The 26211-nt window shown below is 42.1% G+C and overlaps 1 protein-coding gene across 2 annotated transcripts; it reads right to left on the bottom strand.

The window, feature by feature from the left end:
* Positions 1–689: 689 nt before the first annotated feature.
* On the bottom strand, positions 690–9807 carry CA1H5orf58 (chromosome A1 C5orf58 homolog). 2 transcript variants are annotated; one of them, XM_025924880.2, is made up of 4 exons: positions 9620–9807; positions 8156–8209; positions 6815–6908; positions 690–967 (listed from the first exon to the last, which is right to left on the bottom strand). In XM_025924880.2, the coding sequence occupies exons 2-4, from the start codon at positions 8183–8185 to the stop codon at positions 816–818; spliced, it is 276 nt and encodes a 91-aa protein (XP_025780665.2). In that variant the 5' UTR covers positions 8186–8209; positions 9620–9807; the 3' UTR covers positions 690–815. The 2 variants fall into 2 exon arrangements, with proteins under 2 accessions (XP_025780665.2, XP_086569638.1); XM_086713512.1 differs by lacking the exon at positions 8156–8209.
* Between the last annotated feature and the right edge of the window lie 16404 nt (positions 9808–26211).

The following is a 26211-nucleotide window of genomic DNA, read 5'->3' as shown; positions in this document are numbered from 1 at the left end:
CATCCTTACAAACTGGGAGTTCTCAGTTTAGGATCTGCAGCTTGGGAGTTCTAAAGCTGAAAAATCTGCATTCATATACAAGTTTACTCAAGAGGATTTCAACAAGCATTTATTTAGTGCCTATTCTATGTTAAACAAGGAGCTGGGTGGTGAGGATAGCAGACACTGGGAGCTGACCTTGCGTCATGCTTTATGGTACGCTATCCTTTATGCTTGAAAATCTCTACAATGAAGGAGGTAGTAGACTCCAAAGCAACGATTTGGTAGTGAATCATGTCGCCTGTCATGCCTCTACCCTCTTCTCCCTGCCATATGTAGACCAGCCTATAACAGAAGAGGATGAGGTCAATGCATAGAACTAGAACCAAGCTACAGACAAGCGGTAAATTAGTAGAGTCCCTGAAATCTATTTCAACCATGTGGACTTCCAAACCACATGACCCAATAAATGCTTCAGTTAGCCTGAGCTGTTTTTGGCATTTGTTACCAGGAGAGATCTGATTAATACAAACTCTGTTTCCATCTGCTTACAATTTGGTTAACTCTCTTTCAAAATGAGCCAAATTCAAGCATAAAATAAAGGATAAGAAATGCCCCATGGCCAATTTCCTATGTTATACTCTTGTCACTAGTGAAATAGCCATTCCTTGAAACATTAAAACAATAAAACAGCCTTCAAGATTATTAAATGATTATTTACAATTCATATTTTTATTTTGTTTTTATCATATTAAATATATTAGTAAACTTAATTCTCCCCGATATGTGTTAATTCCACAATAAATAGTTATAAATTCACAACAAACAAAAAGAAATCAGACAGAAAAGCTGTTAGAAGCAAAGGACACATCTGATATTTTAGATTCATCAAAGAGGGGCGGTTTTCCTTCTGTTTCCTCTAAGTCATCTGTCTTCAGAGGATGATTAAAATGTAAAGTAAGGTCACAAAGCAGCAACCGGGAGAGCTCTGTGTAAAACAAAATAATAGAAGATACTATCTTGGAGCACATACATCAGAGACAACTATTATGACTTTCTTTTTAAAGATTTTATTTTTAAGTAATCTCTACACCTAACATGGGGCTCAGAACCACAACCCCAAGATCAAGAGTTGCATGGTCTACCGACTGAGCCCGCCAGGGACCCCTATTATTACTTTTAGTAGCTATTTCTCATTCTTGAGTTTTCTCCTAAGTGATTATTGATCGGACCACAATTAACTATGCCCCATTATGACAAAGTCAAATTTATGTACTATAAAATAAGCATGACATAAAAATTAGCTAGCAGGCTCTTTAGTTCAACTTGTACACTATCTTACTAAACTGAAACTTGAGTTATACACATTTGATTTATGCTTTTTTTAAACTTACTATTTTTATGCTATATATGTATACAGAATCAAATAGATCTATAAGGCATGTTACAAAAAATAGTTTGTATCTCCAAGAGGCCACCACTTTTAATTTTTCTTCTCGCTTATATTGCTTTTCTTGCTTTGTTGTTGTGTGTGTCTGTATTTAGTGTCTTCTGGCTTTGTTTGAGGGCAGGTTGGTATTTGCCTCCGTATCTCTAAATGACATGTATATTTTATTTTTTCAATTGTAGGTATTATCTACCTGCTTCTGACTACAGAAGATTACGATACAGCTCTTTTCACTCACCCCCACTCCCCTAGGGAGTACTTAAGAATACAATTTTTGCTAGCTCAATATTTAAAGGTTAAAAATTTTTGATTATATAAATATGCTTCACAGCTGAACTTTGCAGTACATTTCCCTTCTTGCATGGTACCACCCAATCACGGTTAATTTTTTTTCATTACTTAATTATCATAAATATATTCCAAATATATTTGTGCAGATCTCCTTTTGGTATAGTCAGATGCCTTAGCTGTCCAACTGTTGAAAAGTCTATCTTCTCCTAGAGCCTTCTGATCTACTCTGGTCTGGACTGACTGTTCTCTTGGACTGCTCAACTCCGTTCACCACTACCCCAGAGATTCTTTTCACCCCTCCCATGTGTGGAGTATCCTTTTTCCAGAATTTCGTTTCTTTCTCTTTTTGGTCTGCTACCTTGCTGGATGGAATAAGACCTCAGTAACTTCCTGAAGGCGGAAAACTTATGTGTGAAAATTTCTTTCTCTACACCAATGCTTAATAGTGACTATAGAAATCTAGATTGGAAATCATGTTTCTTCAGATTTTTTTTAACATTTATTTATTTTTGAGACAGAGAGAGACAGAGCATGAATGGGGGGAGGGCCAGAGAGAGAGGGAGACACAGAATCTGAAGCAGGCTCCAGGCTCTGAGCTGTCGGCACAGAGCCTGATGCGGGGCTCGAACTCACGGACCGTGAGATCGTGACCTGAGCGAAGTCGGACGCTCAACCGACTGAGCCACCCAGGCGCCCCGTTTCTTCAGATTTTCAAAGGCCTTGCCACATTTTCTTCTAGCTTCCAGTGTTGCTGTGAGAATTTTCATGATTTTAGTTCTTAATCATTGTTTCTCTTTAGAAACTTCAAGGATCTGTTTTTCCAGAACAAAATTTCATAGTATTGTACCTTGGGGGTCTACTTTCAACCACTGTGTTGGGCTCTTTCATTATAGAAACTCCTCTCCTTCAGCTTTTTACATTTTTCTCAGATTATTTCTTTAATGAATTCCTCCCCATGCACTGTCTGTGTTCTTCCTTTCTAACACTGCTATCTACTGAATGTTGAACTTCCTTGACTGATCTTATCATTTTTTTCTCCCTATAACTTTCCATCTATAACTGTTTTGCTCTACACTCTAGGGGATTGTTTTCATTTTATCTTTAAGCCCTTCTACAGAATTTATTTCTACTGTCGCACTTTTAATTTCCAAGAATTCCCTTCTCTAAACTATTTTTCCTAGGATCATGTTCCTGTTTCATGGACACAGCATCTTTTCTTACTTCCCTTTAGCTATTGACAGTTTCTTGGGAGTTTTCATCTCATTTCATGATTTCTGTGTCTTCCTCATTGACTGAATCTATGTATTGACTTTGTCTCTGCTTTTCATATTAGATGCTTCCATTAAGTATCTATTCCATCAGAGCTATCTGCTCATATTTAAGACTATGGCACTAAAGACTACTGGAAACTCTGTGCCTATGGTAGGCTATACTGGGAGGTGAGCTGGCTGGGTATTTTGTTGGGGGGAACTTCTGCTATCAGTACCTTTAGTTGTTTTTGTTTGTTTGTTTGTTTGCTTCTTTTAGACTGGTCAGATTCCTGAAAGAAAAATCTGCTTGAGGGCATAAATCTGGCTGCCAAGGTTTTGTAGCCAAGTGGGAAAAGAAAGCTAGAGGGTCTTATAATTCAATATGTAAACTTTGTCCTAATACCCTTGTTTTCAGTATAATACTCTTTCCTTCAACTTGTGGCTAGTGGCTCCAGGCCAGAGAGCCTCTTAGGGAATAAGCTTCAAGTTTTTTGTCCTAGAAAAGGAACAGTTGCCTAGTTATGCAGAGAAGGGAAGAGAACTTAGGGGTCTACAACTTCTTAAACATTTAACCAGCCTTCCTGTCCTTAGCTCCACCTCTACCCCTACTTCCAGAGGATTCTGGTGCCACCATGTATTGAGTCTTTGGGGTCATTCATTGGCTTTACCCAGCCAGCTCACAGTTCAAATTTTTGGACATTTGGGTTCAGACTTTTCTGTTTACCTCAACTTGCTTTCTATTTCACTATTAACTTTTTTTGAGAGCTCTTTTCCTTGCTGATTTTTGTCTCTTTAAAATCACTTTAAATTTAAATCTCAAGTTTACTAGTGACTAGTTGTGTGACCTTGGGAAAGTTAGTTAACTTCTCTACCTGTTTCTGTAGCCATAAATGCCAATGGTAGAATTTCCTACCTCACAAGGTTGTAATGACAATTGAATCTGTTTATACAGGGCTCTTGGAAAAGTATCTGGATTATAATAAATGTTATGTGTCAGCTACTGACATTATTATTTAGAGAAGGAAGTGTGGCTGAAAGGAATGTTGTTCATTTAATCTTCCATGTTTACTAGAAGTCCGCCCAAAAGTACTCTAGCTCTGCAAGTCCCCATATCCTAACTGCCTGACCTACCCCACAGCTTCTCAGGAACACAACCATCATATTTACTAAAATATGAACTAAAGTTCTATTTTACTTCACAAAAGAATAATCCCCAAAGTAGAACAGTTAGATAATCAAGTTGGAGAGAAATCTAAAGATTCTCTGTTTAAAACATTTTTTTAATGTTTATTTATTTTTGAGGGACAGAGAGAGACATGGCACTAGTGGGGGAGGGGCAGAGAGAGAGGGAGACAGAGAGTCTGAAACAGGCTCCAGGCTCCGAGCTGTTAGCACAGAGCCCGACGCGGGGCTCAAACTCACGAGCTATGAGATTATGAGCTGAGCCGAAGTCGGATGCTCAACCCACTGAGCCAGTTAGGTGCCCCTAAAGCTTCTCTGTTTTAAATGAGGGCAAGCATCCAGAAAACAATTATTCATTTAATAAACATTTCCAAGAACTTATTATATCAAGGCACTGTGTTAATTGCCAGGAATACCCTTAAGGAGCTTACTGTTGAGCAGGGACAGGAAAAGTAAGTAAACATGCAATTATAACACAGTGTGACAGGTAATATGAAAAGGTAAGAGATAACACGCTTGCTTAAAAAAGTTTTTCCAATGTAAGTAACCTTGACTAATAAGTAGCAGTTAACCTGGTGGGGTGGAGGTGGGGGTAGAGCAGTGGGCATTTCAGAAGATGCATCTGTTAAGATACAGACACGAAAAAAGAGGAACTGTGTAGATGTGCAAACACTTCAGTATGGCCGTAGCACAGTGTGCTGGGATAAAAGAATAAGATACTGGAGAGGTAGGCAGGGGCCTGATCTCAAGAGGTCTTATAGTCCATTCTAGAAGGTCTGGACTTTATTGTGGGGCAAGAGTGAGCTAATGAGTCACATTTTAGAAAGAAAATTCTTGCTGTATCATTGAGATTAGTTTCAAGAGATGATGAATGAAGCAAAGACAACCAGATTTCTTTAGATCAGATGCCTCAGAGCCTTTGTACTATGAATTTTGGAAAGAAATATACAGCATAAAGCACTTCTCAAATGTATCTGACCCTAAGAACATGGACTCTGTTCTTACTGCACAACACCTATTAATATGTCTTGAGACAGGAGGGTTCACAGATCGAAGTCTGGGAAATGCTGCCCTAGGAAGAACGCGCAGAAGAAAACATAATAGGCACTCACTATTTGGTGCCTGACTAACAACCATTTCCTTCTTCTTGGTGGCACAACTTGATTCCATTTAGGTGATCCTCACCCCATCTCCAACAGTAAGTCCTGACGGGTCCAAACTGGTCTTGGCAGTCCCATTCCCCTTGACGGTGGCCAGTGCAAGCACATGCATTTGACACAAATCCAGCCATGAAAGGAAAGGGAAAACATGCTGAAGGGATCTGGGAAAAGGCTTTTATAGAGACATGGGCAGATATGGTGTCTGTGGATGGCCACACCTGGAGGTAATGACTAGAAGTGATACACAGAGTGAACATAACAGAGCAGGAAAAGGGAAAGAACCTGGTACAGGCAGCAGCCTTCAAAATTCTTTTTTTTTGTTTCCGATTCTGTGTCTCCCTCTCTCTCTGCCCCTCCCCCGTTCATGCTCTGTCTCTCTCTGTCCCAAAAATAAATAAAAACGTCGGAAAAAAAAAAAATTTAATTCTTTTTTTGTTTTTTTGTTTTTTATGATCACGGAGTATTTTATTGTTTTCCATAGTATAAGGCACTTATTTTGTTATGTGTTTTTTTTCTTTTAAACAAAAAGCAATCATAAGTGAATGCCTTGGTAAATATCTATTATCAGAATGAGACACGCTCATCTACAAAATCATTTTCTATCTTAGCAGCTTTTAAAATTCTGAATTAATTCTGGGGCTACCCTACCTTGGATCCTTTTATTTCCTTACTGTATAAGCCACATTAAAGTGGTGTTTTGTTGTTTGTAGCTGAATTCCTTGTAACTGTCAGTTACAGAGAAGCTATCTTCAAATATCCAAGAGCTATCATAAGAAGAATAACTAAATATTTACTGAAGTTTCCCATTTAGAAATAGGACCAGGGGAAGGTCCCCTTCCAGGGGAAGGAAGAGGGGAACAGATTTCAGCTAGTCCATAAGGAAGAACTGTCTAAACAGGAAGAGGCTGAACTGGTGAGATAGGGGGTTCTCCAACACAGGAAATATTTGGTCAGGGATAGACTGTCCCTAAAAATACTCAATCATGGAAATTTTACATGTCTGGGGTAAAATAAGAGAATGTCTGTGAGGTCAATGACTAAACATCATGAACTGTAAGGTCTAATCCTACTCTATGAATCTGTTTAAAATGAAGTACCCTTAACTCACAGAATCAAACAAATTCATAATTTTTAATTTGGAAGGAACCTCAGGGGCTTAAAAAGATTAGTGGATGGAGGCAATGAATGTTGCAGAATGTGACACCACCGTGCAATAGTTTACTGAAGAGAAGGAAGAGAAGTAAATTTAGAGAGGTTAGAAAAGAGCATAAGCTTGTTAGTGTCAAGGATGGGAATTCAAGTCGGCTAACTCCCAGGAAAATTCTCAAACACAATTTTTCTTTAGAGATCTAGTTCATATTACAGTGTAAACATTTCTGAAAATTATAGAAATCCTAATTAGTAGGCAAAATTCAGTTATATCCCCGTAGAAGCACAATTTGGCTCTACTGTTGGTTTTATAACTACGGCATGCAAACATTTTAATTTGGTGGTTTCACACTTACCTTGCATCTTCTTCAACTCCAAAGAAATCATGTTAATGTTTTTAATTATGGCTTCCATGTTTAGCTTATGGTCAGTAACATTATTCTTAAACATCTGATTTTAAAAGAGAAGCAAGATGAATAAATCAGAGGCATTTATGTGCACTTTGAAAACACTCAAATTTTCAAGTATTTATAAAAGGAAAATCTGTTATTTCAGAACTGAAAGCATTGTGAACAAATATAATGGTGAGAATTCTAACATAGTAATGCATCAACTTGTTCATACTTTCCAAAGATTCATAGGATAAGGTTTCTTCTTTAATGGAACCAGATAACATGATGGGACCCTTACAACCGAAATGCAGATGTCCCCTGTTCAGAAAGCCTCAGCACTTATAAACTATCTTAGAATTAAGTAGTCATATAAAACCTTCTTTAATTTTGTTTATGTAAGACAGTGTATTTTTCTAACTTATTTTTGAAGGATAAAGTCCACAGTAAAACTCAAAGTAAGATTCAATTATAATTCATAAACTAACAAGATGGTAAAATGGCCACTTTTAATTTAATTTTGGGACATAGGACAATACACTTTTTTTAAATGGTTTTTTTTTATTTTTATTTTTATTTTTATTTTTATTTTTATTTTTATTTTTATTTTTGGGACAGAGAGAGACAGAGCATGAATGGGGGAGGGGCAGAGAGAGAGGGAGACACAGAAACGGAAACAGGCTCCAGGCTCTGAGCCATCAGCCCAGAGCCTGACGCGGGGCTCGAACTCAGACTGCGAGATCGTGACCTGGCTGAAGTCGGACGCTTAACCGACTGTGCCACCCAGGCGCCCCAGGACAATACACTTTTTAAAAAAATCCTGGTTAATTGAAATGTGTAAATCAACAGGTTACAATGTTGCATGTATAGTACATATTTTTAAATTTTTTTTTTCAACGTTTATTTATTTTTGGGACAGAGAGAGACAGAGCATGAACGGGGGAGGGGCAGAGAGAGAGGGAGACACAGAATCAGAAACAGGGTCCAGGCTCTGAGCCATCAGCCCAGAGCCCGACGCGGGGCTCGAACTCCCGGACCGCGAGATCGTGACCTGGCTGAAGTCGGACGCTTAACCGACTGCGCCACCCAGGCGCCCCTAGTACATATTTTTAGCCAATGCATCAGATACAAACACATAAACAGGTTTACTAAAAACTAATCTTAGCCACTGAAATGTCTCAAAAAGACTTGAAATAATAACCCACAATTAGCACACACAACTCCAGCAATGTAAAAGGCAAGTAATTATGGGTCAGGCTGCTTGTCCAAGATAATGAAAATAAACTAAGCTTTAAGTCAATTTCTTGCCTCTGCTTTCTCCTGAGTCCAGAAATTCATCCTGTATCACTCACTTCAGAGCCACTACAAAGAAATAAAAATTTTGTTTTCCAAACAACGAATAAAATATACTTTGCACCCACCTACAAGCCCCTACAAGCCAAAAAGGGAATGGTAGTTGTCTTACTTGGCTGGGTATAGCAAATCAAAAGATTTATGTTTGAGGGAAAAAGAAAGATGACGGGAAGGGGAGGGGGAGAGGGAGGGAAGGGAAGGGAGGGAAAAGAAGGGAAGAGGAGGGGAAGGGAAGGGGAAGGAAATGAAGAGAAGGAAGGGAAAGGAGGGAAAAGGGAAAGAAAGGAAGGGAAAGGAAGGGGAAGGAAAGCAAGGGAAGGGAGAGATAGGGAAGGGAAGGGGAAGGAAAGGATGAAATAACTTTAAACATGAAGAATAGGGGTGCCTGGGTGGCTCAGTTGGTTAAGCATCCGACCTCGGCTGAAGTCATGACCCCACCGTCAGTGAGCTAGAGCCTTCATTGGGCTCTGTGCTGTCAGCTCAGAGCCTGGAGCCTGCTTTGGATTCTGTTTCCCTCTCTCTCTCTCTGCCTCTCCCCTGTCTGTTGCTCTCTCAAAAATAAACAAACATTAAAAAATTTTTTTCTAATTTAGAATGTTTGTAAAAAAAATTTTTTAAATTAAAAAACCAAGAGACAAGTAGAAACTAAGTGGATAGAGATATGCCCGGGCAAGTTGACCGCCCCCCGCCCCCGAGCAGGGTCGGGTTTCCCACCGTCCTTGAGTGCCCCTGGATGGGTGGGGTCAGGGGCAGAGCTGGGGCTGGACCCCACTGGACTGGAGAGATGGGTTAGGCCATTGGTCAGAAAAAGGAGAGGCCGGTCAAAGGACATTCCCCAGGAGTGACAAGTGGTGAGCAGGCTCTAGGGACAGAGGAAATGGTGGACTAAGAGGCCAAGATACTGTAGACACTAACTCAACTAAGGCGCTAACCTTCAACCAGGAGCCTGGAGGCACAGTTCGTTCTGGCCCTCAACCTGAGGAGGGATTATCATCCCTAGAGCGTTTGTTCTAAAGGCCACCCCCTCCTCCTCAGCCCAACCTCCGCCCGCGAGGAGTCCCCGGGTGCCGCTGGCCTGCCCAGCCGGCACTTGGTGACTGAAGATAGCCCTCTCGAAGCTTCCACAACCCCTCTGCTCCCAAACCAGACCAGTAGCATGTACAATGCGCCCGGCGTGACCCTGGCCTTGGGACGACCACCCGCACTGCCTGGATCCACCCATCAGTTCCTTCTAGATCCTACCCATGGCAGTGAGGAGCCTCAGGCCCTTAGGGCCTGCCCACTGGGACGCCGCCGACGGCGTCTGAAGCAGCCTGGAAATTTCAACAGCCTCCACCTGCCCCCTCCCCAAACCTGATTAGGATTTTTTGAGACCCAGTAACCTCGTTTTGTCCACAAACCAACCCTGTCTAGACCCACCTGGCCAGCCAACTCTCACAAAAACTCTGACTGCAGGTGGGGCGGGGCCGAAAGTAATGGCGGGGAATGTGCTTCCTGATTGGCCAGCTTCTCCACCTGGTGCATCCTGGGAGTTGTAGTCCCAGGCAAGGCACTGTAGGAGAAAGTTCTGGATGCGAGACTGGAAGTGACTAGCAGTGACCTGTGGGCTGAGAGGGAGGGAAAGGTGTTGACGTTTTACTTCCTGTGTGCCAGGCGCTGTGCTAGGTGAGTCCCAGCCCTTAATTTGCATTCAGTTTTAACAGTAAAAGAGTGTGATTAAGGCCAGACTCTGAACTGAAACTGCTCAGGTTTGAATCTGACTCCAGCATTACGTTTAGCTAGAGAGGTGCTGGTAAGCACTTTAATCATTTAGAGTCCAAATGTCCTCATCTATCATGTGGAGGGCATAATAACTACCTTCTAGTTTTCTTTTGAGGGGTAAGTGAGATAATGCATCAAAGGGACTTGGCAGATGATGTGCCCAATAAATGTTCGCTATTACCATTCTTATAAATCCTTACAGGTGAGTGAAGAGTACAGTAGAGTGGAATACTTGCCGGTGGAGAAACTGGGATTCATGCCATCTTTGCTAGATTCTCTGGCACTACAGAGGACTCTCTGGGACTACCATCTCTGGGGCTGACTCAAAGACATTTCTTAGTGCCCTCGGGAATGGGGAATGGGCTTAGACTTTCTAAACAAGTCTTTGCCTTCTCTAAGCCTCCCCTAAAATACCCAGCAGCCTCTTGAACCAGTGTTTTCCTGACAACCCGCAGCACATAGTCTGCTGTGTATTTTATACTCAGTTACTTTCAGTTTGACACTAGCGTTTGCTGTCTGATGCAGAGTTAGATGAGGAGGGACATGCAGAACCAACATCAGTCCTAAGGAGAACTACCTATGTAATCTTGGAAACGAGTACCTGCCTTCCTCCCAACCTCAGTTTCCTCGTCTGTTTACCTGTTTTATTACCTTAGTATTTTAAATTTATTTTCCTTTAAAATTTAAATCTACTTAAATTTTTTTTATATCATCAATGTAAACAGAAGGTGATAGGCAAAATAAAGACCTGGAAATAAGGCGATATCTGTAACCATCAAGACATTCTTGCCTCCTGATGGCTGTGTTCCTGCAGCTGGATCTTCTTTGTGAAGATGGGTTATTATGTGTTACAGAAGTGTTAAACATAGTCTAGCACAAACTGAGGATTTCTTTTTGATGTGAGTAGGATTGAAAGAGTTGCACAGGGAATAACTCTCACTCGTGATTATGTGTTGTTTAATGCCTGTGTGCCATATAAAACCATCTCTCATCCCTCGTAGGATATGTCCCACCCTTTGCTCAACCTAGAATTAGGTGCTGTCCCTTCCTAGGACACCTTCATTCTCAACATGCTATGGGTGCCTTTCAAAACTCACCCCAATCCTGGAAGGAGTCTTCCTGAATTAATCCTACCCAAATCTGCAGTTTCATACCAGTCTCTGCCAAGGCTTCCCTCACTAATTTTAACTGTGGACACTTGCTGGTGTCAGTCCTGCATTTTCTTATTTCTGATATATGTGCTGAGCATTTGTTACCTAATTCTTCGAGTGCTGAGTAAGGGGGGAGAAAAGAGGCACAGAAGGCCAGCTAACAAACATTCATTTAGCACTCACTGTGTATTAAGAATTGTGTTAGAGGTAGGGCACCTGGGTGGCTCAGTTGGTTAACTTTCTGACTTTGGCTTGGGTCATGATCTCACGGTTCATGAGTTCAAGCCCTGCGCCGGGCTCTGTGCTAATAGTTCAGAGCTTGGAGCCTGCTTCAGATTCTGTGTCTCCCTCTCTCTTTGCCCCTCCCCTGCTCACACTCTGTCTCTCTCTCTCAAAAATAAATAAACACTAAAATAATTTCAAAAAAAGAAAAGAATTATGTTAGAGGGGAACCTGGGTGGTTCAGTCAGTTAAGCGTCCAGCTCTTGGCTTCAGCTAGGGTCATGATCTCACAGTTTGTGAGTTCGAGCCCCACATCAGGCTCTGTGCTGACAGCCTAGAGCCTGCTTGGGATTCTCTCTCTCTCTCTCTCTCTCTCTCTCTCTCTCTCTCTCTCTCTCCCCCTCCACCGCCCCCCATCTCTCTGCCCCTCCCCCGTTTCCTCTCTCTCTCTCAAAATAAATAAACTTAAAAAAATTAAAGAATTATGTTAGAAGCTTTCATCTTCTAACAACGCTCTGAGGTAGCTATTATCACCCCAGCTGTGTAGAAAACAAAGCTTAAGATCAGAGTCTAGTGCCTCCTCAGGGGCACAAGACCAGATTCACATTCTGTATTTGCAACTCCAGAGTCTTCTGTTCTTTTCTCTGCACAAAGTGGTCTCCCAGTCCAGGATACCATCTGTTGAAACAAGTACATCATGGCTCCATAACGTCCGGGCTTCACAGATCATTGAACTTAAACACGCATGTACTAATGCACATACAGGCATAAAAGTAACCAACATAAGTTGAGCTACATTTATTTTTCAAATTAAGGACATTAACAAAACAAAAATAACTGCCATCACTGTTTTTGTAAAAGCAGAGATAATTTAACTTAACATCAAAAGAGAAAGGAAGAAAGAAGGAAGCTAATAGTAATTTCAGAGTAAGACCAGCTTAATAAAAATCTTACTGGATGTGTCTCTTTTTTCCCTCGCCCTTACATTTCTGCAGACTACTAAAAACTGGACCTCAGGGGCGCCTGGGTGGCGCAGTCGGTTGAGCGTCCGACTTCAGCCAGGTCATGATCTCGCGGTCCGCGAGTTCGAGCCCCGCGTCGGGCTCTGGGCTGATGGCTCGGAGCCTGGAGCCTGTTTCCGATTCTGTGTCTCCCTCTCTCTCTGCCCCTCCCCCGTTCATGCTCTGTCTCTCTCTGTCCCAAAAATAAATAAACGTTGAAAAAAAAAAAAAATTTTAAAAACTGGACCTCAGACGTGCATCCAGATGTGTTTGGAAACTCCACAGAGGTTATAGCAGGAGGAAATAAAGTGTTTAAGAGAAGTAGGGTGAAAAGCATAGGTGGGTTGAGATAGCATTAAGACCGAGAATCCTGAGCAGCCAGAGATGATGGGGGCAGGGCTTGGTAGGATGTGGTGCCTGTGGGGCTCTACCGTCTCAAACACTCTGACTCCATTCACAGGATGTTTTCACTTGTTACTTCAAACACTTGTTTGAAGTACCTGTCTCAGCTCAGATACCTGTGGTTTAGGAATCCGCTCACAGGAGTTCTGATGGAATCCAAAGAACTCCCACCCATCTTGAATGCTGATGACTTCTTATGAGTAGATTCAAATGCTGTAATTTGGAAAAGATCATCATTAAGCCTTTAAAGAAAAAGAAGAAAAAGAATCAATTTTGTGTTTTTTTTTTAAATACATGGTATAAGAGGAAAAAAGAGATGCGGACTCAGAAGAAGATAGATTGTAATAATGTATTTTCCTTCATAAATATGTCTTAGAGCAATGATGACTACTTATTGTAGTGCTTTTCCTTCTTAAGTAACTATAGATTCTTTTTTCTTTTCCTGAGAAAACAAAACTTTAAAAGCATGATGTGCTGCTTCTTGAGACTATTATAGATGAGGCCCTAAAAAATCTGTCTTCCTTAATAAGTTTGCCATGCTCTACTAGAACTCAACACAGGTTACTGTTGTTGATTCTAATGTTGATCAAATAAAGAAGATTAAAAAGCTGGTAAATTCTCCCATAAAAAGAAAAGCTGTTACAGAACAACAAGGTGATTAAGCATTTTATGGAGTCGGGTGTGAGTGCCTCAGTTAGTTTTATTGCGAATTCTTGATTTAAAGTCTTTCATTTCCAGGAAATCAAATTGAGTAAAATATCTCACTTCTTGCACTTGCTCTCAGAGTTCCCATTCACAACATTTCTGTGCTCATCATCAATTAGAAGTGCCGGGCTTTGTGCCTGTGGACTGGCTTCCTGCAGGAGAGCCAACTCCCATCTGAATATGGCTTTATGCAACCTTCTTGCATACAAATTTAGGAGGTGACAAGCACGTGCTTAGATCATAACTTGTAGAGCATGACCACTGTCTGGTAGATCAAGGTAATCCTCATGTGCCAGAACAACCAATGCTCTCCCCCTAGCCAATCATGTAAAAAAAGTGAGAAGGCACGTGACTTCCACCACTGTGGTCTGCAGAGAAAGTGGGTTCCTGGGCATTGTCTTCTTCAAACAGCTGATGTTTCATTGGGCATAATCATTTTCTTTTTCTCCAGAACAAATACTTCTGAGCTATAGAAAGGTGTTGTTAACGAAAACCCACATGGCTCACTGTGACTGTTTTCACTTCTAATTAAGAAATTACGTAGAAGAAGGAAATCCTGCCATTTGTGAAACAGGAATGGACCTTGAGGCCATTATGCTGAGTGAAATACGTCAGACAGAGACTTATATGTAGAATCTAAAAGCATGGAACTCATAGAAACAGATTGCAGAATGGCAGTTACCAGAGTTTAGGGGTGGGGGAAATGTGAAGATGTTAGGTAAAGGGTACAGATTTTCACTTATAAGATGAATAAATCCCAAGGATCCAAACTGGTGACTATTGTTAACAATACTCTATTGTATATTTGAAAGTTGCTGTGAAAGTCGTGCTTTAATGTTTTCGCCATAAAAACAATAAAATGCTTATTATGTGAAGTCAAGAATGTATTAACTAACCTTATTGTGGTAAACATTTCACAATAGATTTGTATATAAAGTCATCCCACTGTACACCTTAAACTTAATGTCATATGTCAATTATATCTCAATAAATCTGAGGAAAAAAGAAATTACAGTCTGTACCAACATTTTCCTCTGAAATAGGAAGCTACCCAAATACAGTTGCCAGGTAAAATACAGCACATCCAGTTAAATTTGAATTTTAAGTAAACAACAAATAATTTCTTTTTTACCGTGTTTCCTGAATATTGTGCAGCACATACTTATATTAAAAATTCATTTGTTTATCTAAGAGTCAAATTTAACTGGGAATCCTGTACTTTTATTTGCAAAATTTGGCAACCCTAGGCCCCAAACACTTCAACCCTAAAAAGAAAAGCAAACAGTCTAAAGGCTTGTAGATTCAGTAGGTATGGAAGCCAAGAGAGAAGATTGAAGTTTTCCAACTTGATGCCAGAAATAATAAAATGCATACACTTACTGTGCCAGAATTTGGCCCTCTTCTTCCTTCAACATTCCTGTGATGCAAGAATGAAGTTAGGTCTTTGAGAAAGCAGATGGGCAAAAGTTGATGCTATTCGACATGGTGCTGTTTTTGACAGTTGCTTGCCTGTTTGTCTGAAAACTCTTTGTGCCTGGCTTTTTAGAAAATGCCTTCATCCAGCAAGGCATATTCATGATACGAGTTGTGTTTATTTCCAGAGATCCACCAATCAGAGAAAACCTTTTCTGTCCCCAAATAAAATATGTTTCCAATTCTATCATGTCAGCCCGGCATCCCCCTGACGATACTTCTCCTGTTTATTAAAGACATAGATCCTGATCAGATGTTTCTCCCCCTAGGCAATACCCTCAACTCCCGATGCCTCACCCACATCAGCCAGCCTTGCACTGAAAAATCAGCATCTTCGTGAAAACAATTATGTTATGTTCACGAAGTTAATTACAATAGAATATAAGTGTGTACTCACCATTTTTTAAACAAAACAACGTGTGTGGGCATAAAAGCAAGTTTGGAAGAATATACACCCAATTGTTAGCAAACATCTCTGGGTAGTAAGATTTACAGGTGATTTCATTTCTCTGTGTTTATTTATTTAGCCCAGCTGTGACTTTAGTTCCAATCCACTTCTCTGTATTTTACACTCTCCAGGGCATTTCTCAACCTGGTACAACATCAATCACTGTAAAGCAGAATTCCTCAAGCTTTATGGTACACAACAGTTACTTATGATGCTTGTGAAAATGCAGATTCCCAGGCTCGCCCTGAAGACTTTGATTTAATATGTCTAAGGTAAGGGTCCCTAAATCTGCATTCTTAACTCCTCCTTCTTCCATTTTAACCTAGTTCAACTGTAGACCATACTGTGAGGAATGGAGACTTAAGGTCTTCACTGGGCATCTTTTGCAAATCCCACATGCATGACCATACTTGAAACTTATTTTGGCCACTGGTGCCAGAATTCATTCACTATGCACAGACACACAGACACACACACACACACACACATATATATATACACACACACACACATACATATATATAATGTACATTATATATAAATATATATATTGCATATATATTAATGCAATATATATAATGTATATATAATTTTCAGGCATAAAGGCATAGATCAGGTCCATTTAATCTCCCTTTGAGAGAGGAAAGTGTTTGGGTGGAAGCCCCCCCCTCCCCAGCACGGCAGTGGCACCTCACCACGTCTGCTTGGTTCGCAGAGCGGGGAGGAAGGGGATGCACATTTCAGCTTCCAGTTCTTCCTAATTTACGTCTTGATTCCTTCTGTCTCCTAGGCTTTTTGTTTGTTTCCTTCCAGTTTCACTTGCCACTGTGCCAGAAGGTGTAGTGCTAAGGTCTGAGATTTCATGTGGTTTTTAAAGACATTTATATGTTTAAATGTAACTCTTGGTACTAGAACTCTGCCTACCCCTGGCTCTGGGGCCATCCCCTTGGTGTGGGAAACCACCAGACCCTTCCTGCGCTGCTGGCAATGGCATCCTCCTTGGTTTTGCTGCTGCTGCTCCTGCCTGCTGTCACCTGCCCACGCTACATACTACAGCTGGATGAGCTTTTTAAGATGTAAATTAGATCATGTCGTTCTCTGGCTTAAAAGCCTTCAGTGGTTTCCTGTAGCCCTGGGAAGAAACACCCACCTGCTGACCCTGTCTATAAGGCTCTGAGCTCCAGTCTGTCTCCCCCTCAGTCATTCACTCCACGCCCATGCCAACGACTGTTTTGCAGTTGTTTCCTTCTGACGTTCCTACACTGGCTCCTTTTCACACTTTGCGGTTCAGGGGGGCCAACCTCTTCTGTCACCGCACTCTCCATCCCGGTGTCTTGTTTCCATAGAACACTCGATATAATTTGTAATTTTAAAATGTATGTTTCTGTTCACTTTTTTGTTTTGTTTGGGTCACACATATATACCTCTTGGAAGGGCAGGGAACTTTCGTCTTGTTCCCCATCACCCACTCATTGTTACTGTTGTACCCTCTGCCTAGCACAACTCCGGGAATATAGTAAGTGCTCAATACGTCTTTGTGCGGTTCATTTCAGCCTGCGTAAATGAATCGGCCTGCTGCTATAGTGATATCCTCAAGAGTCAGAGAAACCAAGCTGGGCATTAGCACCTGCCGCTCCTGCCAGCAAAGCTCTGACAGTGGAAGCCACCCCCCCACCTTCATGACTTCTGAGCCTTCTGAGAGAGGGAGAGTCCCCATGGTGGCTAAGCAGAAAGTGGATGAACCACAGTAAGGTAAACACCAAGCATTCTCCCTTCGTTCCGTCTGCTTTCTCATTCTGATACACAGACCAAAGATCCCAGACAGCCATGAAAAGCAGACTCATGGCTGTTCTAGAAAACAACAACAGGCCTGAAAGCCTCAAAGCAGCCTTGTGTGGGAAGGATCACGAAACCATCAGGGCTGTGGATCATCACTTGAATAAAAATCAAATGACTTAGGATCTGTCCAAAATGAAGGATGTTTTAATACTTTGTGTGTAAAAACACTGATATTTTGCTTCTTTTTTATTAAAGGGATTTTATTATTTTTCAGAATCTTGTCAGCATAATCGTTTTATGGGTGGATGAAATACTCAGCCCTGCCGCTGCAGGGGCTCTTTCACAGCAATTACCTTGTGGCACTTTCGCTGTAATTAGGTTTTTGCCGAGGATTTTTCCCCGGGTCTGTGTAATAAATGAAATATGACCAGAATTTAAATTTGTCAATTACAAGCAAGCGTAGTGCATAAACACACCACAGAGCCATGAATTCGAAACCACAGGCTGTTGCTGGGGGGCAGACGCTCTGAAAATTAAAATGGAAATAAAACTACTGACTGGCAAGCAAAAAGTGGCCCCCAAAGAAAGCAAATCTCCCCTAACACTCATGTATGATTCTACCCAATGGTGTGAGCTCTTGATTACAAATTTTTCAGTGTGTACTGACAAGTCAAGGAATAGCATTGGATTTGTGTTAACATAACCTACACAGGCCTCTGATCTCCTACCCTATGAATTCCTATGTTTCTTGAGGCCATATCCAAAAGATCTTGGACATGGTGGGGCAGGCCCCCACTGCAGTATGCAGTCTGGTGGTGGTAGTCTCTCTGAGGGGCTCAAGGATGGACAGATTTGGGGACTGGCTCTGCTGTCTACCAGCGGCTGCTATTTCCCCGGACCTGACTTCCATAATTACTCCTCTGGGGCCCTCTGCCGACCATCTCTTGTACAGGGGAAATTCTAGGAGTTTGCACTGTTGAGGACTCTGACAAATCATTTATTTCATTAAAACAACCATCAAACAAAAGCAAATTTTTAAAATTTGCATGTATAAAAGCCCTAGGCAAGGAAAAAGGAACTCATATATTTTTTAAAAATGTTTATTTATTTTGAGAGAGAGAGAGAGAGAGAGAGAGAGAACATGAACAGGGGAGAAGCAGAGAGAGAGAGAGAGAGAGAGAGAGAGAGAGGGAGGGAGACAGAGACAGAGACAGAGACAGAGAGAGAGAGAGAGAATCCCAAGAGGCCCTGTGCTGTCAGTGCAGAGCCCAACATGTGGCTTAAACTCATGAAACGTGAGGCTGTGACCTGAGCCAAAACCAAGAGTCAGATGCTTAACTGACTGAGCCACCCAGGCATCCCAGGAACTCACATTTTTATAAACTCACTGAATATGTGCATTAATGCACGCAGCGAATCTTTCTTGAATATCTCTTCTTGGTGTCTGTGTCAGACACCAGATTTTAGGCATTTAGGAGTTGAGCCCAAACCCAAAAGTGTCTTGCTTGTCTGGAGCCAGACATGGACAGCTCATGGTCTGGAGGAGGAGACAAACTGGGGTCCACAAGTGGCACAAATGCATATTAAGTGACAATTTAATTAGGCACTGTATAGGAAGAAGACATGTCATGGTGTGTGTCCCTGAGGTAGGAGCATTCAGGCTGAGATCAGAAGGGGAGAAGAACATTCTTGGCAGAGGTAACAACATGTTCACGGGCCCTGTGTCAGAGGACAGCCTAGAGGATATGATGGCTTGAAAACATGTCTGGCAAGGCTGGGGTGCAGAGAGTAAGGGGATGCCTAGGGCAAAAAGAGACTGGAGAAGGAGAGAGGTTGGACTCTGGCAGAGCCATGGAGGTTGTGTGGATTATGGTTTCTCCTGATACCTGTGGGAAGCCACTAAGTGTTCTTACACAGGTGGAGGATGGGAATGGTGGTGGTTGATATAATCACATTTGTGGTTCGGAAAGATGATCCTGGCTTCATGAAGGACAACAGATAGAAAGAGGAAAAGAATAGGCTCAAGAAGTCCAGTTGGGAGTCTAGTGCAGTAGTCCACGTGAAAGATGGCAGTGAGTTGTTCGAAATGGTGGCAGAAGAGATGGAAATGAGATCAGAGAGAGCGTTTAGGGGATAGAATCAGCACTGACTTGGTGATGAGTGATACATGGTGATGGAAGGAAGGGGATGTTAAAAATGGCTTAGGTTGTCTCATTTAATTGTTCCAGCCGTGCAAAATAGCATTACCCCCATTTTACACATGAGGGAGTTGAGCTCAGAGAGGTTTACTGTTGGGCTTGAGATCATTCAGTTGGGAAAGGGCAGGGCCATATGCCTACTACTCCCTCACAGCATCTCTGATGTTGTAGGGGGTGTTTGCTTAGAAACTCCTCTCCCCCACATCCTTTCAATGTATCCCCTACATCTTTTTTTTTTTTAATGTTACTTATTTATTTTGAGAGAGACATAGAAACTGTGAACAGTGAAGAGCAGAGAGAGAGGGGGAGAGAAAATCCCAAGTAGGCTCCATGCTGTCAGCACAAGCCCGATGTAAGACTCAGTCCCACAAACTGTGAGATCATGACCTGAGCCAAAATCGAGAGTTGGATGCTTAACCGACTGAGCCACCCAGGTGCCTCCCAACATTCTTAAGAACACTCCAAAAACTTATGTGTTTGTTTCCTTGTCTTTCTTTTTTGCTAGACTGTGAGCTTGTTGAGGCCTGTATTGTCAGGCCTTTATTTGCCCCTGAATTGTCAAAACTTAGTCCAGTGCCTGGCTCAGAGTAGGAGCCAGGGAGTATTTATTGAGTGAATAAGAAAATCTTCACCCATCTCCTAGAGAAGGGAGGTAGTTGGAGGGCAATGTGTGTTTTAAACAACATTCTCACTGGCTTAATTTTCTTTTATACCAGGACCACAGTTTGGGAATTTTTGCTGGAATGCTCAAAAAGGACTGTCAAGAAGAATCTAGAAGTTTCTAGTAGCCTAGTGTGGTTAAAAGAGCACAGGTTTAGAATCCTGTGGCTCTGGTTTTACATCCCATCCCCTCAGTTTATAAGTTATGCATTCTAGAATACTTATCCTCTTTGAGAAGTCAGTGTCCTTATTTGTAAAGTGAGGAAATTTCAGTATTTACTTAATAGGGCTATTGTGAAGATTGCATTTGGTCATCTGTGCTAACTGCTTGACACATGAATATATAAATTTCCTATTTTTGTAGAAAAGAAGGGTCATAATTTCATGGCTAGCCAAGAACATGGATGAGGTTGGTACTTTCTCTCCACCTGACCTCAAAGTTCCTGTCACGCACAGACTACTCTTCCTGTGGTTTATTCTGGAATGAGGGAAGAGGAAGTTGGCTCTCTGGGGGTCCCTGACAAGCTGACAGATGTCTCCTAAGGCAGCTTTCAACAGAGAGCTCTTTATTATTATTATTATTCTTTGTGATTTACAGTGTGTGCCTACAAGCCTCTGGGCACGATCACGGAGTAGGAATGGAATTAATAAATTGGATCTGGTTCTTGCTTAATTCATGGCTCTGACAAAATTAAAAATGGAGACAGGTAGGAGAGCCTAAACAAACAAAGTGTCCCAAAGCCTGGATTCTGGGACACATAGTGCTGTAGGAGGAACACTCCACAGCCAGAACTGTGGCTAAAGCCAGGCAGACATCCAGATGGAGTAGAGAAGCCTGAGAACACCCTAGAAAGCAACAAATCCTTTCCAAAGGAAATCCAAACCTGTTGGATTTAAGCAACCCACGAGTCTGGGATCATATATGCATGGGTTCAAATTCTGAGTGTACTGCTTATTTGTATAATCTTAACAAATGGCTCAGGGTCACTCAGCTGGTTATTTGCAGAACTGGATTTTGATGCAAATCTGAACCCAAGCTTGTGGTTTTTAGCCATTTTAAGAGAGAAAAAATAATTTCCCCTCTATCCTTCTAAGTTCGTGGTTGAGACCCCCTATAGTAAAAGAATAATAAGAGAAAAACAGACAGAAGTTTATTAACATTGTTAAAAAACAAAAATGCAACTGGGTAAATTTTATTTATTTATTTATTTATTTATTTTTTTTTTGGAGAAAGAGAGCATGTGCACACACAAGCATGCATGGGAGAGGCAGAGGGAGAGGGAGAGAGAGAATCTTAAGCAGGCTCCCTACCTAGTGTGGAGCCCGATGCGGGGCTCAATCCCATAACTGTGAGATTATGACCTGAGCCAAAATCAAGAGTCAGAGGCTCAACTGACTGAGCCACCCAGGTGCCTCCAACTGAGTAAATTTTAAAGATCTTGCTGACCTCATTCAATGATTCATGAATCTGGCAGCATCCCATCTACTTGATAGAAAGGAGCTCTGAGGAGCTGTACAAACAAACAAAACAACAACAACAACAAAAAACCCCAAACTTATAGACAAAGGGGAGAAGGAACTAGGAAGTTATATTGGGCAAAAAACTATGTTGGTTATTGCAAGGTTATTTTCCTTTAGGGATGGTAGGGGTCTATCACGCAGAGTACCTAATAAGCACCGATCAGGTGATTCCTGATCGACTGGTTTAAGATTCCATTTTGGGGAGAGCTGAAACGGTAATTTAATTAAGTCTGGGTTTGGTGATGTGAGGTTTAATGTAAGTGACTCCATTTTGGGGATGTTGTCTTATTGTTAGCAAAATGTATGTATATGTCATGTAAACATGGGAGAAAAACTGAATACCTCTCCAAGATATCCCCAGACACCAGCTTAAACACTATCTTCCTCTAGACAAAAGAAAGATGTTGGGAAGGGGAGGAAGATGGCCAATTTGGGGGAGGTTACCAGAAAAAGCATAAGAAGTAAGGATAAGTAAGGATGAAGTCTGTGCCTTCCCCACTAATAAGAGTTTCTTGTGACTTAGACTCATCCTTCTCTTCTTGGTAGAGAGAGGGAGACACTTACAAATGGAGACTTTCTTTATGAATGTAAATGTCCCTTGCAAAAGGGTAACTTCTACTCTGTTTTATAGCTTCTCCTGTGTCTGCATGTTCTCAAAAATAATCAGCTCAAAATAATCCTTGTGCTGAAGAGGCACATTTTGGGGTGGTATATTATGCTACCCTTCACCGTTATATTGTTTATGAACATAGTATGGCATATTGTCATTGCTTAAATATTTACTGCATAACTATGAATTCCTTAAAATGAATGCCTAGTATACAGAAGGGGTTCAATTTATGCATGCTAGAAGTTTTGCTGTCTTAGATTTTTTTCCCCCTGAAATTCCTCACCCCCTCAATACCCCACTCCCACTGCACAAGTACAAGTATATTGATCACTGGAACAAGCGTCTTTGAGGGATACATCCTGAGACCTTCACAAAATACCAAATTCACAATATAAAAATAATATCTGCATAGCATGGGGCTGTCTTTCAAATATCATTTCCCCCCTAAGTCATGAGGCCCCTGGGTAAATCCTCACATCACACATTAACTATTGACTTTCCCCCCTATCATCCATCCTGTGGACACACTTCACAAAGAAACATAGTTCTAATCTTGCAAGAATTGCCCTCGTATGTGCTGTAGAGTCAAGGAGTGATGCAAGGGGGCAATGGGCAGTGGTGGGGCTCTCTGCCTCCAGCTCAAGGTCAGCAGGATTCAAATTCACCCCTCAGCAAGATGTCAACCGGCCATGTGTCACTCAGTACCCTTTGGGGTGCTGGCCCATAGTAAAAGCCAGCAAATGCCAGGCCAGAGTCAGTAGTGCTGTGAAGGCCCTGGGGGCCATTCCTTCCCCAAGGCCAGGCCCAACCTTCTTTTGGACCACAAATACCCTCTCCTACTTTGATCGTGAATTTTCTAACATTTCCAGGCTTACATCTTATCCTACTTGATGTATTGTTTTTAATGTAAATTTTTTCCTAGCCACAAAACTAAAACCATCACGGACCACCAGAAAAGCACCCAGAAAGAAAAACAAACAAACAAACAAATCACCGGTCATCTCTCCACGTAGGGAATACAACTGCTAACATTTTTGGCAAAGCCTTCCTTTCTACTCCCCCCACCCCCATCCCACTCCACTGTACAGCTTTTGAAAAGAGGTATTCCCTCAAATGTTCTCATGTTTAAGAAAAGGGGAGAAAAGGGTCCTTATGTTATCCCTTCCAGAAAGAACCCAAGTAATCCCTATTATGTAAACTCTTTCAAAGAAACAGTCTGTTCAAAACTGTCCTGAAGTCATTTGTTGCTATGGCAATGCTTGGCCCAAGAGTGCAATAAACAACCATCCTGACTCCAGCCTCTAAACAGAAGCTGCCATTATCTCCCTCAGAGCTCTTCAGGGGGGCTCATTTTGCCAAAGTTATTCATTTAAATTAGCAGCTCCTTTCTTAGTCACTTGAATTTCTTTTGCTTCCTAGGAAGCCACACCAGGGGGCTGAGAAAGCAGTTAGGGCAATAAATTGAGAGGCTGAGGACTGGGGACAGCACTCCTTCCGTGGTGGCCTTCTGTGGATCTGCGATAAAGGCAGGTTCTTTTCTCTGCTGGGTACACAGTCTAACATCTTAGATGCATGTCACCCAGGGCAAAGTAAGGTTGGGTGTTGGGCTTAGGAGGACAATTATGGTGAAAGTTCTGACAACAGCGTAATCAACCCAGGTAACTTTTCTGAACTAAAAATACGGAGCAAATCTCACAGAGAGTATTTTGGAAAGCTTTTTGCAATTTTATGTACAGCTGCAGAATATTATGGCTGAAGGGATGAGAGGTGGGAGTGGGGTGGGGAAAGATATTCAACATGCTTAACATGCATGATTTCATTGGATTCTGACGACACTCCTATAGAGGCAGGCAGCATATCTTTTTTTTTTCTTTCCTGTTTTACAGATAAGGAAGCAGAGACTTGGAGAGATTAAGTGACTTGCCCAAGATCCCTGACCAGAAAGTGGTAGAGCCAGTTTCAAACTCTTGCTCTTTATCTTGGAAACTGCTTTCTTGACCCTCACACTATACTGCCCCAAAGGGCTGGAATAGACATGCATGGAGCTCCTACTCTATGCACAGAGTGCTGGAGATTTTACATACGTTGTTTAAATGTCACAATTGGCCTGTGTAGGTGTTATCATTCCCATTTGTCAGATGGGGAAGCTGAGACCCCAAGAAGTGGTTCACTCAGGTTTGTCCAGCCAGCTCTAGTATACAAGGGTTTGAACTCATGGCTGCTAGACTTCAAAGCCTATGCTTGTTCGTCTACACAGCATTGCCTGGTACCTAGAAATCATTAAGCCCAACACTGTCTTTTTACCAACAAGGAAACAGAGCCCTGGAAATACTAAGTGGCTTGCCCAATGACATCCTTCAAGGTCTAGAGACTGCCTCCCTCCAGCCTGAGCAGGCAGATGGAAGAGAGTTCATTTGCTCTAAGCTGGCCTGGTGTGCATTAGGTCAAGTCCCAAGGGTGGCTGTCTACAAAAGCTACTGTACTTGAAGAGTGTGTGTTCAGAGTGGGATCACACTGGAGTCTTGGGCCATTTATTCTCTATTCCTGGTCATCTTGTCCCCCTAACCCAACTCCTATGTCCAGGAGAATTCATCCTGGAAGCAAAGCATCAAAGGCCTTCCTCCAAACAACATTTCTGACGTTAGCCCTTATTTATTAGGACTGTTCCCTCCCTGCTGGGTCACTGAGGCTGGTGGTATGGCTTCCAAAGGTCACAGATCCTGTCAATCAGGTTCCCAGATGACCTCCTGTTGCAGGTTCTGGTAACTGCTCTCCCCTCTTCCCCTTCAGGCTAGGGGTAGAAATGGTGCCCGGCTGTTTTTAGCCACAGGGGTACTGACCCAGAACCTTCTGTTTTACCCAATCTTGCCCACACTTTTATAAACTGTCTCTTTAATAATTGTCCAATTTGAGTATTTCCTGCTGGGACCATGACAAATACACTCCCCCAGTTATTCTCTGACTCATCACCCAATTTCTTTCCTGCCCAATACTTACCACATTCAGTAATTGTTACATTTATTTTGTATTTGCTTTCTTAATGTCTTTTTCTCCCCAGAATGCAAACTCTGGGGGACCAGGACTTTATTGATTTATTATAAAACATCGTTCCCTAAAGTCAGGTTGGCCATCTTCACAGCCCCACTGTCAGTGTTGTGGGAGCTTGCAGGAATGATTGGTTGCAATTGGCTATAATGTTGGTGACCATCTCAAATGAAAGGGCTCTTCTAAGACTCTTTTTCAGGGTGCAAGGAAAGGTTGCATGTCCGATTTACACCTGGGCCTGATTGCCATTTGTTTCTCTGGATTTGTCCTGGATACTTTCTACTGTGATGATGCCCTCAGGATCATAATTATCATCATGTCGAGGTCAAATGCATCTCGGCCAGCAAGCCATGGCCACCAAGTATGTGTGCTAGGTAGTGCTTCGGTGCTGGGGACTGTAGCCAGGAGAAAGGGAAACCCACCTGTGTGGGACCTGACCTGCCTTTGGCTGTGGTTCTCAGATGGGTGTTCGTTGTCTGGCCAGACACGCTCAGAGAAATCCCATGGAATGTACACTTGGGAACAGAAATGAAAACTCCACTCACAAGTCCATCCGGATAATTTATCAAGGGATAGTCAGGAAGAGCTGTTCATTTGGTGCCTGAAGGAAGACTCACATTTCAGACCCACAGGGACGAGCACTCTCAAAATCATGGGTCCCAGGGATGCCCCTGGCTGCCTTCGGAGGATAGTCTCAGCTTCACTTCACTAGCCAAAGCTTTTAGCCTTGCATTAGCTGCAGGGGCAGATAGCACTGAGCTTGAATTTCAGGCTCTGAAGTCTTCTAACTTGGTTCAAATCCTGGCTTTCCCACTTAAGAACTCCAAGACTCTGGGGCGCCTGGGCGGCTCAGTTGGTTGAGCGTCTGACTTCCCCTCAGGTCATGATCTCACGGTTCGTGGGTTTGAGCGCCACGTTGGGCTCTGTACTGACAGCTCAGAGCCTGGAGCCTGCTTCAGATTCTGTGTCTCCCTCTCTCTCTCTCTGCCCCTCCCCCCCACTCATGCTCTGTCTCTCAAAAATAAATACATGTTA

Source organism: Puma concolor, chromosome A1 (assembly GCF_028749965.1).
Source record: "Puma concolor isolate L17-30 chromosome A1, mPumCon1.1.hap2, whole genome shotgun sequence".
NCBI lineage: Eukaryota > Metazoa > Chordata > Mammalia > Carnivora > Felidae > Puma > Puma concolor.
The sequence above is the reverse complement of the archived record's forward strand: the minus strand, read 5'-3'. Positions and strand labels throughout refer to the sequence as shown.

What these genes read in the sequence shown, in the direction of transcription:
- CA1H5orf58 (XM_025924880.2), bottom strand. Translation starts at nt 8,185, where the DNA reads ATGAATTTCTGGACTCAGGAGAAAGCAGAG. An exon ending in GGACTCAGGAGAAAGCAGAG is followed by an intron (nt 6,909 to 8,155) that starts GCAAGAAATTGA and finishes TTTTAAAATCAG; the next exon opens with ATGTTTAAGAATAATGTTAC. An exon ending in GGAGTTGAAGAAGATGCAAG is followed by an intron (nt 968 to 6,814) that starts GTAAGTGTGAAA and finishes TGTTTTACACAG; the next exon opens with AGCTCTCCCGGTTGCTGCTT.